This window comes from Typopeltis vanoorti, chromosome 2, assembly GCF_054136105.1.
Source record: "Typopeltis vanoorti isolate ZY-2024b chromosome 2, IOZ_Tvanoo_1.0, whole genome shotgun sequence".
In the NCBI taxonomy this organism is placed as follows: Eukaryota; Metazoa; Arthropoda; class Arachnida; order Uropygi; family Thelyphonidae; genus Typopeltis; species Typopeltis vanoorti.
Genome location: NC_143550.1, coordinates 128,019,276 through 128,035,283, shown reverse-complemented (window position 1 = coordinate 128,035,283; position 16,008 = coordinate 128,019,276). Strand labels below are relative to the sequence as shown.

Here is a 16,008-nt window from a genome sequence, read left to right as displayed (position 1 = left end):
ATGGCCTGTCATGCTAAGTAACTTTATTGCATTGAAACTGATTACAATGTATGATAGGGCAATCTTATCTGCATTGTCTATTATGGCTGTAATTTTAACGTGTTCTACTAGCCAATTTGCCTGTCTTGCAAAACAAAAAAAACTTTGTTTCTGGGATGGAAAAACCTGCAACCCAAGAACAACTAACCTATAGATGAAAAGTACTGATAAAGATTCTTCATGTTCTAGACTTCAAACCCAGTCAATCAAAGAACATCAAAGCTGAGTGGGCTATGGAGATTTCTAGCAACTTACCAATTATAAATACTAAACCACTGTCTTTTGAAGTGTTTTTTTATGATTATTTCAGATTATTTAAAACAAAATCATGACTTGGAAAATTGGCTTTTAAAATATCAAGTTTAAAATCATTCATTATACAGAAGGAGTAATGGTCACACTTATAATCTAATTTATTAGATCATAAGATTATGAGAATATTAACACAAAAAATTGTATCTTCATAAAAGTAGAAAGAATACTTTATCTTTTCTTTTCTTTTTTTGAAATTCTATTAAACTGATATCTGGAAAGTAAGCTTTATAGTTTCATCCACATCAAGAAATTTTGAGACAGGTATTATTTTTCAATACATGTTAAGTGGGAAGAGAAAGTATCATTCCAAAAAGTGGTGAATGAGTGAAATGGATTGCAAGAGGTAGTTAAGTGCCCTGACAGTGAATGAGTTTAAAGAGAGGTATGATATGTATTATGTGAATAATGTTAGCATTGGTCTCCCACGATGAGTCTTTTGACTCCATAGAGATACCCATATAATAATTATTATTATTACGTGAAACTTCCAAGGATTCATCATGGGAGGGCACTCTACTCCACTCCACGCAATTCACTGTCTTCCCTTCTACTTAATTCTTCCACTACACAAAACTACAATTGACATCTACCACCCATCACCACCAACAACAGTATTTTTTGTCTGTAAATTGCACATTCTGATTTGCTGTACGTGGGATGAAAAAACCCTGCTACAGCCACATGAGATTGGCTAACTAATATTCAATTGAAAAAATTTCTTCTCATCACAATAAGAATCGAACTCTGGTCCTTTCCAATCGAAGGGAGCAATGTACCACTGTTCTTCCAACTGTGCTACAGAGGCAATGAGCAACAGATTACTGTTGTTTCAATTCTCAATTCAATTATTTTCTGTTTTACAGATACCTGAAATAATATATCTCATCATAACATCTCAAAAGTTGTTCATGTAGATGAAACCTTATAAAGTGTAATTTTTGGGTTTAAGTAGAATTTCCACACCTTTTTTTTCCCCCATTTTCACAAACAAATATGCTCACCTGTAAATATAAGACACGGATCAAGAATATGAAAAGCAGAAAACAGGAGCCAACCCATCTTAGAGTAGTATGAGGAGTCCAAACATCTAAAATATGTTGATACACCTAGAAAAAATATATACCTGAATAAGCCATTTTACAACAATAAAATAACTGATTATGAAGGAAAAAAAGTTCTTTACGATCAACTTTACTAGACAGGTAAATGTGTGAAGATACAATATCAGCATGTTAAGACTTAAATGCTGGGAGAAACTCATGTTAGAGGCTTAATGGAGTGAAAAAATAGCAATGAGAAAGGATTAAAAATATACAGGTAACCCTCGTATAACGCGGTACTTATACAATGCGGTCTACAAATTGTAGTAACCCCTTATCTTTTCATATATTTTTCACCGTGCAACTTAAAAATCAAATTTTATCTTCGTTAAATTTGCATCTGCCCGTATCGCACATGTAGTTATAAGTAGCGAATTTACATTAGGGGAAATACCCTTTAGCATGCATGTATGTATGTCAATTGTTTACTGTTTAAAGTGTTTATTGTTGAAAGTTGTCTTTGTTTTTCTGCCAGGAAAGCATATTAAAAGTCATAAGTGTGTTAATCTCAAGCTGAGCACTTTATTTTCTGGTGAGTTACATACATAATTAATATATAATGCCTTTTTTAATGTAAAAAAATATTTTTTTAGTAATGGCCACTATCAACCATATCACAAAAGCCCTCTTTTGCAATATGGTTGAAATTAGTGAAATTGATGGGGAAATGGATTTAAATGAGTAGAAACTGGTACAATTAATAAATGACGTTGAAGCAAATGGTGGGGAAAGTTCTGTCGAAGATTCTGATTGTGATGAATCCGTTAAAGAATTCAATTTAAAGAAGTTAGCAGAAGGATTGGACTTGGCAAGAAAGTTAAGAAGGTATTTTACGGATAATGATCCCTCAATGGAGCGCTCCAGAAAATTCATGAGACAATTGGATATTTTTTTAGCTCCGTATTATGAGCTTAATAAAAAAATAAATTGCAGTATAGTGGTAAGTACGTCTTATTACTGACTTCTTGAATACTAAACCAGCCGAAGTATGCAAGTCATATACAAGATATTATATATATTTACTAGTGGCCGACGTCCGGCCACTAGTAAATAATAACCATCTACGAAATGTTAGTTTTGAATAGAGTGATGACAATTAAAATATGCATTTTATTTTATTTTGCCTAAAACATTTATGCATTATGTGCAATGAAGTTTACGTACAATTTGTATTTTTATAAGCTTATACTATGTATTTGTTTCATAGTTTACATGTTTTCTTAATTTACATAAATTTCCTGAATTAAATAAAAATATTTTCTTTGGATATGTTGTTGTTTATATAATTTAAAAAAAAAAAAAAAAAAAAACGAGTTCGGAACCTAACCCTACTTTTTCTATGTGATCCGAGTCTCGCATAACGCGATTTATATAATGCGGCATTTCTGTGGAACCTAACATCTGCATTACACGAGGGTTACCTGTAATCATTATATACGAGATATTGGATACATAATCCTTCTAATATAAGATATTGGAAGAATTAAATATATTTTTTAAAATCCTTTCTCAGTTTGGTTTCATTCTATTAAGCCTCTAACATGAGTAAAAAAAAAATTTTTTTTTTTAAATCACATTTGACGTTCGTAGAAACCATACGTTCATGCCCATTCTTCACCAGATGTCAGGAGTGAAACCTTCTGCTAGAAGTAGTAGTAGGTTCAGATACCCTTTCCAGACAAAGTTAGTAGGACAATCGCAGACATCCATTCCTATGGCAGGATTCAAGCCCACAGCCTCTTGGCTGGAGAGGAGATACGCTAATCACTTGGACAACTAGGCCAGCCAACATGAGTATTACAACATCAAATAAATGTTGAAAGGTTATTTTTCACTTGGTTAGACTATAATAAATTTAGTTTAATCCTTTATCCAAATGTGAGCAAACAAAGGATACGCCCGAAAGTATCTTCAGGACTGGAGTAAGGTGGTACAACACCGGGAAACTCGTTGCAAAGGTACAGCAAGCTTACACCACTCCTATCTAGTATCTCCCATAATGCAAAACACATCTCCTTGCGGATATGCATAATGTTATGCATTAAGGGAAGGGCCACTACTCAGACTAGTGTCGACCTTTATTGAGGTCTCTTCAGTGGCAGCCAGGCCCAAGTGGAGATACCAGGCACAAGCATTAACAAGGTCATCTCTACCTATAGGAGTTGCCAAACAGCGTGCCACCTTTTTATTAAATTACTCTGGATTTAAAATGATTTTGAAAGTTTATTTTTCACTTGGTTAGACTATAATAAATTTAGTTTAACCACCTTACTCCAGTCCTAAAACTATCAAATAAACACACACACACGTTATATATTTCATATATTAATAAAATATATATTTATTACATTGCCTATTACTGTTCAATTTCACAGTAATAAATATTAGAAGACTACAGCTATGAGGTCAGCATTTAGTAAATGCTGCAAAAAAAGTATGCAGAAACCATTCTTATGAAAAAATAAATTACCAACACAAAAGTGAATAAAGCAGTTATTCTTTTGAAAATCAGCCAGAAAAACATGGTTTTTAAATGTGCTGCTAGATACCTAGTATGCTATGCTTTATAACCAGTTGGTATTATAAAGCATAGCATACTAGGATTAGTATACCCTTTTATTGATTGAAAGGTTGCATAAAAGGGCAACAGGAAATGAAGTAAGTTTATGCATAAGAATTTTAACAACTTCAACTCTGTTTACAATTCAAAGCAGAAAGGCACAAGAATATCATGTGTTACAGAAACAAAGGCAAAATAGACTACTGCACACTACATTCAAAATTAGCTTAACTTCTAAAAACTATGGAAATGATATTTCAGTGAACAATGAATTTCTGCTAGGAATCAGCTTTCCTTGGGGCATGGGTCCCATGCTGCCAAGCGCATCCCCAAGTTACAGATAGGGGAATGGCCTCTGAATAGCTGTAAAATAAACAGGGAAACCTGTGAATAAGCAGTCGAGGACAATGGGACAGCATCTACCAACAGGAAGTGGTAAGAGATAGACAGTGGCATGGTTATCTCTATAAAGACACATTTCCACTGGCAGAGATACTACATGGTGAGAGGTAACTGCCATTCAATAAGTTACAACTAGCTGGAAGAGCAACAAATTTCATTCTGATCAGTGAAGATACCATAAGTGACAACGGTGTAAAGGATACTATGGTAGGCAGACAATCATAAAGAATGAGAAACAGCTAGCACTGAACAAGGAAGGCAACGGGATACCACCTGGTTCTATTTTTTCCTAGTAAGATAGCAGTATGGATGGACATTCTAAGACAGGGCTGTCCAAAGCACTGCTATGGCGATTTTGTGCAGCCCGCCAGTGGGTTTTCATTTTCACAAGCAAAAAAATAAAATAACAATTTGAATGGAAGGCGTCTTATATATTTTAATTCTATCACTAATCGATAATCTCAATGTTGATAATTTTATTTGGTGTTTTTACATCACTATATACCCACATGTTTTTCAAATATTAGATGTGTCAAAGAAGCATTCTCACTGTTTTGTTCTAACATGCATGCTCCGAACACTCATGGGGAACATGAGCGCATGATTAGTGCCCAATTTGCATTGTTCATTTGTTCAGCTTTCGAGGTTGTGTCACTGCTGCTCACCAAATTACTAGATATGCATTGTGATGCAGCCCTCAGAAAACTTTTTTTTTTCTAACGTGGCCCTCGGATTACCTAAGGTTGGATAGCCCTGTTCTAAGAGATAGTAAAGGGCAAAATGGCTCAATACTTACACGGCAGGGGAAGAAGCAAGGCTTCCCAGGTCAAATTGGAAAATGTGAAGAGAAATGGACAGATTAAAAATAGCCATATTGGGAATTAGTGAAATGAGATGGAATGGAACTGGAGAATTTTGGAGTGGTGATTACAGAATCATTTATTCAGGTGATGAGATGGCAAAAAATGGAGTCAGGGCGGTTCTCAATAAGGAATGGGGAGTAATCAACTCAGTAAAATGTAGTCGCACATTGATAATGGTAAAACTAGAAGCAAAACCAACAAATATTATAATAATAGAAGCTTACATGCCTACTAGCGACCACAGTGATGAAGTTGAGAGAGTATATGTAGATATTGAGAATCTAATCAAACTCACCAAAAAGGAAGATAATTTTATTGTCATGGGTGATTGGAATACAATCGTTGGTGAAGGCAAAGATGGTAGAGAGGTGGGAAAGTATGGACTTGAATGCCGAAATGAAAGAGGAGAGAGACTTTTGGAGGTCTGCCACCAATTCAATCTGATCATTACCAATACCTGGTAGGAGGTACCAAAAAGAAGAAGGTATACTTGGAAAATGCCAGGGGATATAGGAAGGTACCAAATAGATTATATTATGACAAGAAATAGATTTAAAAATCGAGTAAAATCATGCAAAAGTTACCTGGGTGCTGATGTTGACAGTGACTACAATTTGGTTTTATTGAAATGCAATCTGAAATTTAAAAAGCTGTCACAATCAAGGAAAAGGCCCAAATGGAACATAAATAACCTGAAAACAGAGAAAAACCATAGAAACTATAAACAGCAAACTGATTGAAAGCATTAAAACTGGAGAGAGGGAAAAGAAAAACATAGAGAAAAAAGAACTCACTTGAAGGATACAATCAAGGCTGCCAATAACTGCATTGGAACAAGCAAATAAAAAAGCCATGGATCACACAGGACATTCTAGATCTAATACAAAACCTCCCTAAATGAAGAAAGCAAAGATAAATATATAAAAAATATGATAAATAGAAGGTGTAAAGAAGCAAAAGAACAATGGTACACAGAGAAATGTAAAGAAATAGAAGATCTAACAAAGACTGGGAGAATTGATAAAGCTTATAACATTATAAAAGGAATAAGCTAACAAGACAAGAAGTACAATTATCAAAAATAAACAAAGGAACATACTTATAGATAAGGAAGAAATTTCAGAAAGATGGAAGAAGTACTATCTATATACGGTGATATCTTGCTAATCCAAACTAATAAAAACCATGCTCGTCCGGATTAGCAAATTTTCCCCCCAAGAGAGAACAATAACTAGCGTTTAAGAAAAAAATAATCAGATTCTAAAGGTACATCAATTTAATTCTGTAAATAAATGAAGTAACTGATAGAAAAAAAAAAAAAAGCTACTATACTGTAATGTAAAACTTAAAAATTAAGTTTGTAGGTATCTGTATTGTTGAGGATTCTGATTTAATAAAATTGCATAGTTCGGTACATAACTTAATTTGGTAAAAAATATCACTTTCTTGTACACAACACAAAAAACATTTTACAAAATAACACACAAAAAAGTTTTTTTTTTTTTTATTTATTTGTAAAAAAAGTCACTGATTTTCTTTTGCTTCTTGGAAGCTAAACTTTTTTTGAATGCTTATTCTCGGAGCTGCATTAGCAATAAAATTTTATGGAATGCCGTATCATTCTGCTTAGTCCATTCTATACACATATTAAAACTGTTAACTGCCTCTTCGTGTTTTACTTTTTTTTCCCTTCGAGTTCTTTATCGTCATCATCATCTTCTAATTCATTCTGTAGAGTCATATTTATAATTTCAGCATCTGATTTGATTTCAAATTCACTTTTGGTTCTACCTGTAATCCATTCCATAATATCTGTTTGTGAAATTTCAACATCTGGATTTAAATTTTTAAGAAAATTATGCACGTTTTGAATTTCCTCTTTTTGTGTATCATTGTAGTTATACTGTATTGTAATAATAATAAAATAAATAATAATAGTTAAAATAATAATTATTAAATAAAAATAATAATAATAAATAACACTTTTTTTCCCTCTTTCAAACCACAGTTCGGATTACTGGAGGGTTCAGACTATAGGTTCGGATTAGCGAGATCTAGATGCCAAGGCTATAGAAGATAAAACAAGACTTGATGTGGAAGAAATTGGTCCAACTATACTAAAAGATGAATTTGAATGGGCACTAAACGAATTACATCCCCTCAGAATTAATAAAATATTCAGGAAACATAACTAAGTCATACCTTTTCAAGATCATAAAGGATATATATGAAACAGAGATCATTCCCAAAAACTTTACACAATGTTCTATCATACCCATTCCTAAAGTAAATAATGCAAACAAGTGTGAAAATCATTGAACAATAAGCTTAATACCACATGCTTCGAAAATACTACTAAAAATTATACAAAAAAAAAAGACTAACAGAGAAAAACAAAGAAGAGTATATTGGCAATGACCAGTTTGGATTCGGAAAACAGCAGGGGACAAGAGAAGCAATCCTATGTCTAAGAACAGTTATCAAAAGACGATTTGAGAAGAATCAAACTAGCCTGTTATGTTGGAGGTTTAATGGACTTTTTACAGCACTCACAAAGAATTAAATTAGAATTTAATACTTCCTATATTTCGTCCTAGTCACTAGGACATCTACGGGGATTACAAAGACAATTAATGTAACATGCACACAAAAACTTACAATACTAAGCCCAACCACGTGGGTGACAATAAAGTCCTATCTAGGTGGATCGCCCTCTAAGGGCAGTTGTAGGTGGCCTGGAATGTAAGGTGGGACCTCTGGCGATGACTGTTTCCCAAATCTTCGGAAGCTTAATGCAACCGTATTTGTTAAGAGTTGGTTGGTTTTTGAGAGCTGCTGCTGCTTCTAAGAAAACTCTCTCTTTCTTGAATTTGCTGTGGTGGAGCATGGTGGTTTTTTTCCATGATACTCTGTGGGTGGTGTCCAAAACATGGTCAGCCAAGCCTGAATGGCCATAGTTGTGTTTAACGATGTACGACTTGTGTTCCTCTAGGCGGATGGATGCTGATCTGCCTGTCTGTCCAAAGTACGCAAGCTTACAGGAACAGGGTACTTTGTAAACTCCAGGCAGAGAGAGAGGAGGGAGCTGATCTTTCGTAGAACGGATAAGGGTAGCCAGTTTGCGGTAGGGCTTATATGCTGTGTGTAGGTTATACTTTTTTAGTATCTTAGCTATTTTTTTCGAAGTGCCACGGATGTAGGGTATGGTGATGGCATTTTTAAATTCTTGTTGATGAGAGGGACGGGGAATGGGGGGAGGAATTGATTATTTTTTTGATATTGTGTTCGCTGTAGCCATTGGAGAGGAAAGTTCTGTGTATGTGGTTAAGCTCAGTAGTGAGGGCGGTTCCACTGGAACAAAGATTGTGGGCTCTCTTGGTAAGGGTTTTAATGATGCCATATTGTTGTGAGGGGTGGTGGTGGGAGAGTTTGTGAATGTATCTGCCTGTGTGTGTGGGTTTTCTGTATACAGTGAAGGCAAGTGTATCATTAGGCAGGAGCGTGACTAAGGTGTCTAGGAAGGGTAAACAATTGTTCTTTTCCTTTTCCATAGTAAACTGGATTCTTGGATGTAGGCTATTGAGATGACCAAGGAAGGAATCTAACGTGTCTGGGCCATGAGGCCAAATAGAGAACACATCATCTACATATCTTAGCCAGATAGAAGGTTTGAGTGGGGCAGTCTATGGCTCGTTTTTCGAAATCTTCCATATAGAAATTGGCAAGGGGGGGGGGGTGAGCCCATGGCGGTTCCCTCTATCTGCTTGTAGATTTTGTTATTCCAAGCAAAATACCCAGAGTTGATGGCAAAGGAAAAGAGATCTAAGATGTCAGGGGGAAAAACGTTTTCTAAGAGAGATAAAGTGTCAGTTAAGGGAATATTAGTAAACAAGGAGGAGATATCAAAGCTTACTAATATGTCTGTATTATTCAAGGTTAAATTTTCTGTGAGGGCTTTAAAGTGAGTAGAGTTTTTTATATAGGAAGCTGAATTTCCGGTGAGGGGGGACAGAGAGTTGGCCAGCTGTTTAGACAGTCTGTAACACGGTGCATTGGTGGCGAACACAATATCAAAAAAATAATCAATTCCTCCCCCATTCCCCGTCCCTCTCATCAACAAGAATTTAAAAATGCCATCACCATACCCTACATCCGTGGCACTTCGGAAAAAATAGCTAAGATACTAAAAAAGTATAACCTACACACAGCATATAAGCCCTACCGCAAACTGGCTACCCTTATCCGTTCTACGAAAGATCAGCTCCCTCCTCTCTCTCTGCCTGGAGTTTACAAAGTACCCTGTTCCTGTAAGCTTGCGTACTTTGGACAGACAGGCAGATAAGCATCCATTCGCCTAGAGGAACACAAGTCGTACATCGTTAAACACAACTATGGCCATTCAGGCTTGGCTGACCATGTTTTGGACACCACCCACAGAGTATCATGGAAAAAAACCACCATGCTCCACCACAGCAAATTCAAGAAAGAGAGACTTTTCTTAGAAGCAGCAGCAGCTCTCAAAAACCAACCAAATCTTAACAAATACGGTTGCATTAAGCTTCCGAAGATTTGGGAAACAGTCATCGCCAGAGGTCCCACCTTACATTCCAGGCCACCTACAACTGCCCTTAGAGGGCGATCCACCTAGATAGGACTTTATTGTCACCCACGTGGTTGGGCTTAGTATTGTAAGTTTTTGTGTGCATGTTACATTAATTGTCTTTGTAATCCCCGTAGATGTCCTAGTGACTAGGACGAAATATAGGAAGTATTAAATTCTAATTTAATTCTTTGTGAGTGCTGTAAAAAGTCCATTAAACCTCCAACATAATGTCCTCACAGCACTTAAGCCTCTACACAAGCAAACTAGCCTGATAGTCTTTCTTGACTTGGAGAAAGCCTTTGATAGCATTGACTGGAACCAAATGTTTCGCCTACTAAAAATAATAAAGGTAGATTGGAGAGATAGAAGGCTCATACTTAATCTTTACAAGCACCAAGAAGCCCTAATAGAAACAGCCAGCAATAAAACAAAAACTGCAATAGCAAGAACACAGAGGTGTAAGACAGGGGTCTCCCTTTCACTCATACTGTTTAATCTTTGCATTGAAGATGCAATAATAAATTGAAAGAACTAATAGAAACAGGAATTAAGATAAATGGAATTGATATTAACTGGCTACAGTTTGCAGATGATATAGCAGTTATAGCTGATAACAAAGACAAACTGAAATCCACTCTGACAAAGAAGGAAGAAATTTTCACACAGTACAGCCTAAAAATTAATTATAAGAAAGCAAAACTATTAATTACAAGTAAAGCAAATCCAATGAAAATAAACCTAGAAATAAATAACCTAATACAACACGTATCCTCTTTTAAATATCTTGGAAGCCTTATCAAAGATGGAAGAAACCAATCAAATATTAAAGCACGAATAATCTTGGCTAAAAAGGCATTCTACAACAGAAGAAACATTTTTACCAGTAAAGGGATTAGCACCCAGCTCAAAAAAAAAAGGCTAGTGAAAATATACATATGGAGCATTGCATTATATGGTTGCGAGGCCTAAACACTACAGTGTTCTCCCCAGAAATTTTTTACCAGCTGGGTGGAATAAAGCATTAGTCGGGCGTACAAAAATTTTGAATGAGTTAAGAAAGATCTTTTTTTATAAATTAAAATAATAATTTTATTAGGAATTACTTCAAACAAGGATAATATTTTATATAGTAATTATAACAAACAAGACTAGGATTTTTCTTATTTTCTCATTAAGTAATGAAAAACCTTGTAATGCTCACAGCTTAAAATTCTATACATTAATTCTTCTCTTCTTATTAGAAGCCCAGTTGTCAGCAGCTTTTTCATAATTAAAATCTGCTGGATCTGGTTTCCCTCCAGTGAAATCAGCATCAGATTATTTAGAGTGTTCTGATTGATGCGATTCCTCATACAGTTTTTTTTTCTTTTTTAACACGTTCATTGTTAATCACGCGATATCGCGTGATGCGAGCTCTCATCGGGTGGGCGATCATGCGTTATCGCATGGACGTCACTATCAAGTAAAAAAAATTTGGCCACCACACGAAATTCCAATTTTCAGCTTGGCAATGAACGTGTTAATGCAGAGAAACCCCTTTCACATTCAGATCTGCTCACAGTTATGGCCAGTCCAACAGCAGCTAGTTTTGCTAAATTTGAAAAAGACTCTTTGAGCTCAGATGTTGTTGTTAATTTTAGCAGTATTTGTCTTGGTTCTAGATTTTTGTATGACTGTCCATTAATCATTTTTGATATAACTGCCCATTCTAGTTTAGTACTTTCATAGTTTTACCCTTTAACTGCTGATTTCATATTCTACTGACATTGTCCCATGTGCTGAATTAATTTTGCAAAAAAATTATAAATAAAATCAATTAAAATTCTTACTGAAGTAAGAAGTCTGGACAGCTTCATACAGTCTTGATATACACTTATTCATTATCTACATAAGATGCTACCCAAAAGTTCAGGGAATTTGAATAACACATGCAAACAGGTTGCATTATGGCCTTCTGCTGCTTTAAGGATAGAGCAGTACCCTTTATGAATCAGTATGTCAACATCTGACAAGCTACGAAGATGCATTTTTGAGTTGTCAACAGACAAGCATCTGTAGACAACAATAATCATTCAGGAAGACTGTTGACAAGCATAGTCGACACTGGGAAAAACCATAAAAGTGTGAAAGACTATCTTTGTAGATAGTAGGCAAACTATCCATGATGTTTGTAAGATTCTATGATCTCTCAAACATTCTGATCTGGGTTCTCCACCATGACAATGGACCTACCACACATCACTCACTGTTTGACAGTTCCTGACTTCCAAAAACATGACAGTCATTTCCCATCCTCCCACTCACCCCATAACTTTTACCTGTTTTTCAAGATAAAATTCCAATGTTAGGACATCATTGTGACATGACCGAGGAGATGCTCAACACAGTCATGCTTGAGGACTTCCAAGGATGCATGGAATCATGGAAAACTGCTGGGATATCTGCATACATGCCCAAGGAGACTACTTCGAAAAAGACTGTTGAAACTAGTTTTTTTTTTAATGATCAAATTCCTCAAACCTTTAGGGAGCATTTTATAGATCGCATTATGAAGTAACATTAAACCTGTATCAAAACTGGAGATGTTAATCTCAGCTCTTTACTTTATGAAGATGTCTCACAGTGATAAATTAATTAAACATAAGTTCTGTAGGATTCTTTAACTAAATAACTGCTGTAACAAATTTAGCAGGAAAATCAGAAATAAAAAGACAGGCTAAGTACATACATGTTGGGGTAATTACTTATTATTAAGAAAATAACACTAGACATTTCAACCTCTGTATTGAGGTAATCATCAAAAAAACATACATATGCACAGGAGACCGAGTTACGACACTACAAAAAAGTAAGATAAATTTAAATGCTTTGTCAATCGTTTACCATAGCGTGACCTCTGGTAAAAAAAGAAAAGTCAAATAAAAATATTACTAAATCAAATATATACAAAAATATAAAGATATAATAAAAATATAAAACACATGCTTTATATAAAATATACAGCAAGTGTTATATAAAAACAAAGAAAACTAATAGCGAAGTTTCAAAAACTGAAACAGCAAAGAATGCAACAATCTGGATGTCATGTCCAGAGGAGGAACCAATCACAAATAAGCAAAGTAAGGAGCAACAACCACCAACTGACCACAACCAAGTTATCAACATATCCAAAACTACAATCTTAACGAGAGAGAACTCCACTTCTGCAAAAGAAGCCATCACACCAAGGTCAGTACACAAACTAGACTTCATATACCACACTGAAAGAGGTCTGGCATCCCTCCCCTCCAATATAGCTGATAAAATACAGATGGAAACATCAACACACTAAATTCCAATAAACAGCGAAGTTGTAATTGAACTAAAGCAGAAAAATTAATCCTTAAATCTTTACGAAATAAAGAAATAACCAAGACATTGTTATTACTAAAGCGGATAAAGGCAATGCTGCCATTGTTCGTGATCAGGTAGCATACCTTGAAAAAATTAACCAACTGGTATCCAACCACAACACGTACCAAATGGTAAACTACAACCAGGCCCGGCTGGTGGAGTGTGTGATGTGTGCAATATACACAGGCGCCACAGAAGAAAAGCGCCGAAAAGATGTCAAAAAATATGAGATAAGAGTTTAAACAAACAACGAATGGTACATATGATTATGAATGTACGTTGTCTTCCGTTTGGACCCCTTCAGATCTTCCCGGAAACGAATAAATAAATTCTGAAATTGTATCCTGGACCCGATTATATCACAGTCATTTTTGATTAAAATTTACAAAAATATACCTAAATTAGTTCTTTATTTTTTTGACGTATCATAAATAAACTTATGATTAATTGTTGAGTTCTGTGTAAAAAAAAAAAAAAAAAAACTGTATAAGCAGGACTAATCCGTAGGTAACATTATACTGTAAAACAGTTTTCATTTGTTTTTCATTTCCTGTTTGTTTTATTCACACTTTATTCAAAAAAAACTTTTTTGGAAAACGCCGAACATTAATTGCACACACAAGAAAAATACTAGATGCAGGTGCTGACTACAACTCTATAAACCACATCAAGAAGAAAACAGAATTAATCAAGTCAGTGATCACATCTTCAGAGGAAACAGTTAATTTATGGCCTGCCTAAAATACACACACAAAAAAAAACACTACTACATCCGATAGTCGAAGGAATCTACAGCCCAATTATCACTTAGCCAAGAAACTAGTGGCTACACTTATGGAGTTGGTAGATCATTCCCCTTCCTACATAAAAAATACACAACACTTCATAAACAAAATTAGAAACATCATACTCAACAACAACCAAGAAATAACCAAGACATTGTTATTACTAAAGCGGATAAAGGCAATGCTGCCATTGTTCGTGATCAGGTAGCATACCTTGAAAAAATTAACCAACTGGTATCCAACCACAACACGTACCAAATGGTAAACTACAACCAGGCCCGGCTGGTGGAGTGTGTGATGTGTGCAATATACACAGGCGCCACAGAAGAAAAGCGCCGAAAAGATGTCAAAAAATATGAGATAAGAGTTTAAACAAACAACGAATGGTACATATGATTATGAATGTACGTTGTCTTCCGTTTGGACCCCTTCAGATCTTCCCGGAAACGAATAAATAAATTCTGAAATTGTATCCTGGACCCGATTATATCACAGTCATTTTTGATTAAAATTTACAAAAATATACCTAAATTAGTTCTTTATTTTTTTGACGTATCATAAATAAACTTATGATTAATTGTTGAGTTCTGTGTAAAAAAAAAAAAAAAAAACTGTATAAGCAGGACTAATCCGTAGGTAACATTATACTGTAAAACAGTTTTCATTTGTTTTTCATTTCCTGTTTGTTTTATTCACACTTTATTCAAAAAAAACTTTTTTGGAAAACGCCGAACATTAATTGCACACACAAGAAAAATACTAGATGCAGGTGCTGACTACAACTCTATAAACCACATCAAGAAGAAAACAGAATTAATCAAGTCAGTGATCACATCTTCAGAGGAAACAGTTAATTTATGGCCTGCCTAAAATACACACACAAAAAAAAACACTACTACATCCGATAGTCGAAGGAATCTACAGCCCAATTATCACTTAGCCAAGAAACTAGTGGCTACACTTATGGAGTTGGTAGATCATTCCCCTTCCTACATAAAAAATACACAACACTTCATAAACAAAATTAGAAACATCATACTCAACAACAAAGATTTATTAGTCAGCTTTGACATAACTGCCCTTTTCAGGATGTTAGTTTCCACTAATGTCCTAATTAATGATACTATTCTTCTCGTATAGAAGATGTTTCCACCCGATTTCATAGCCCTCTTCCTCTTTGCCCATGTACTCCACTCTGGGTATTTTGTGTGGCAAAATAATTTCTACCTACAAAAAGAAGGTACAGCTCACCCCGCCCACTAGCTAACTTTTACATGGAAGACTTCAAAGCAAGAAGCTCTAGATTCAGCAAGCCTAAAGCCCAAAGTCAGCCTCAGATATGTTAATACGATGTTTTTGCTATTTGGCCCCACAGTTACAAAACATTAAATATGGTCCTAAGACACCTGAATAAACAACACAAATGTATCCAATTTACCACTGAGACTGAAAACAATAACTCTCTTCCATTTATACACAAGCTTGTCATACAGGCTATCTTTCATTCATGGTCTACCGCAAAGCTACACACACAGGCCAATACATACCACCATGCAACACAAAAACTCATCAACACCCTCAAACAGAGCCCAACAGTATGCTCCAATGAGCAGGCACTGAACAAAGAATATGCAATTATTAATGAAACGTTTATAAAAAATTACTACAATAAAAGAACAGTTCGCAAGATCCTCTCCTCCACGAAAATACCATTAAAAGCAAAAAAGATTCCAAGTATGCTATACCCATACCATACATTAATTAGGGGCATATCAGAAAAATAGAACACTACGTGAATATGTTCAATATTAAGGCAATCTTCAAACCTCCTACAAAATTAAAAAATTTACTCAGCTCATCCAAAGATCCTCTTCAATACCCTACCCACTCACCCAGGGGTTTACAAAATTCAGTGCACCTGCAATCTACCCTACATAAGGGAAACGGG

General features: G+C 35.2%; 1 protein-coding gene across 2 annotated transcripts in view; it reads right to left on the bottom strand.

The window, feature by feature from the left end:
• The window catches only part of LOC150109422 (protein RER1-like), a 103,415-nt gene that overhangs the window by 60,394 nt on the left and 27,013 nt on the right, over positions 1 to 16,008 (bottom strand). For both annotated transcript variants that reach the window (XM_090408121.1, XM_090408128.1), the window contains exon 3: positions 1,356 to 1,460. In XM_090408121.1, the coding sequence (XP_090264247.1) occupies positions 1,356 to 1,460 (105 nt within the window). The remainder of the gene's footprint in view (positions 1 to 1,355; positions 1,461 to 16,008) is intronic.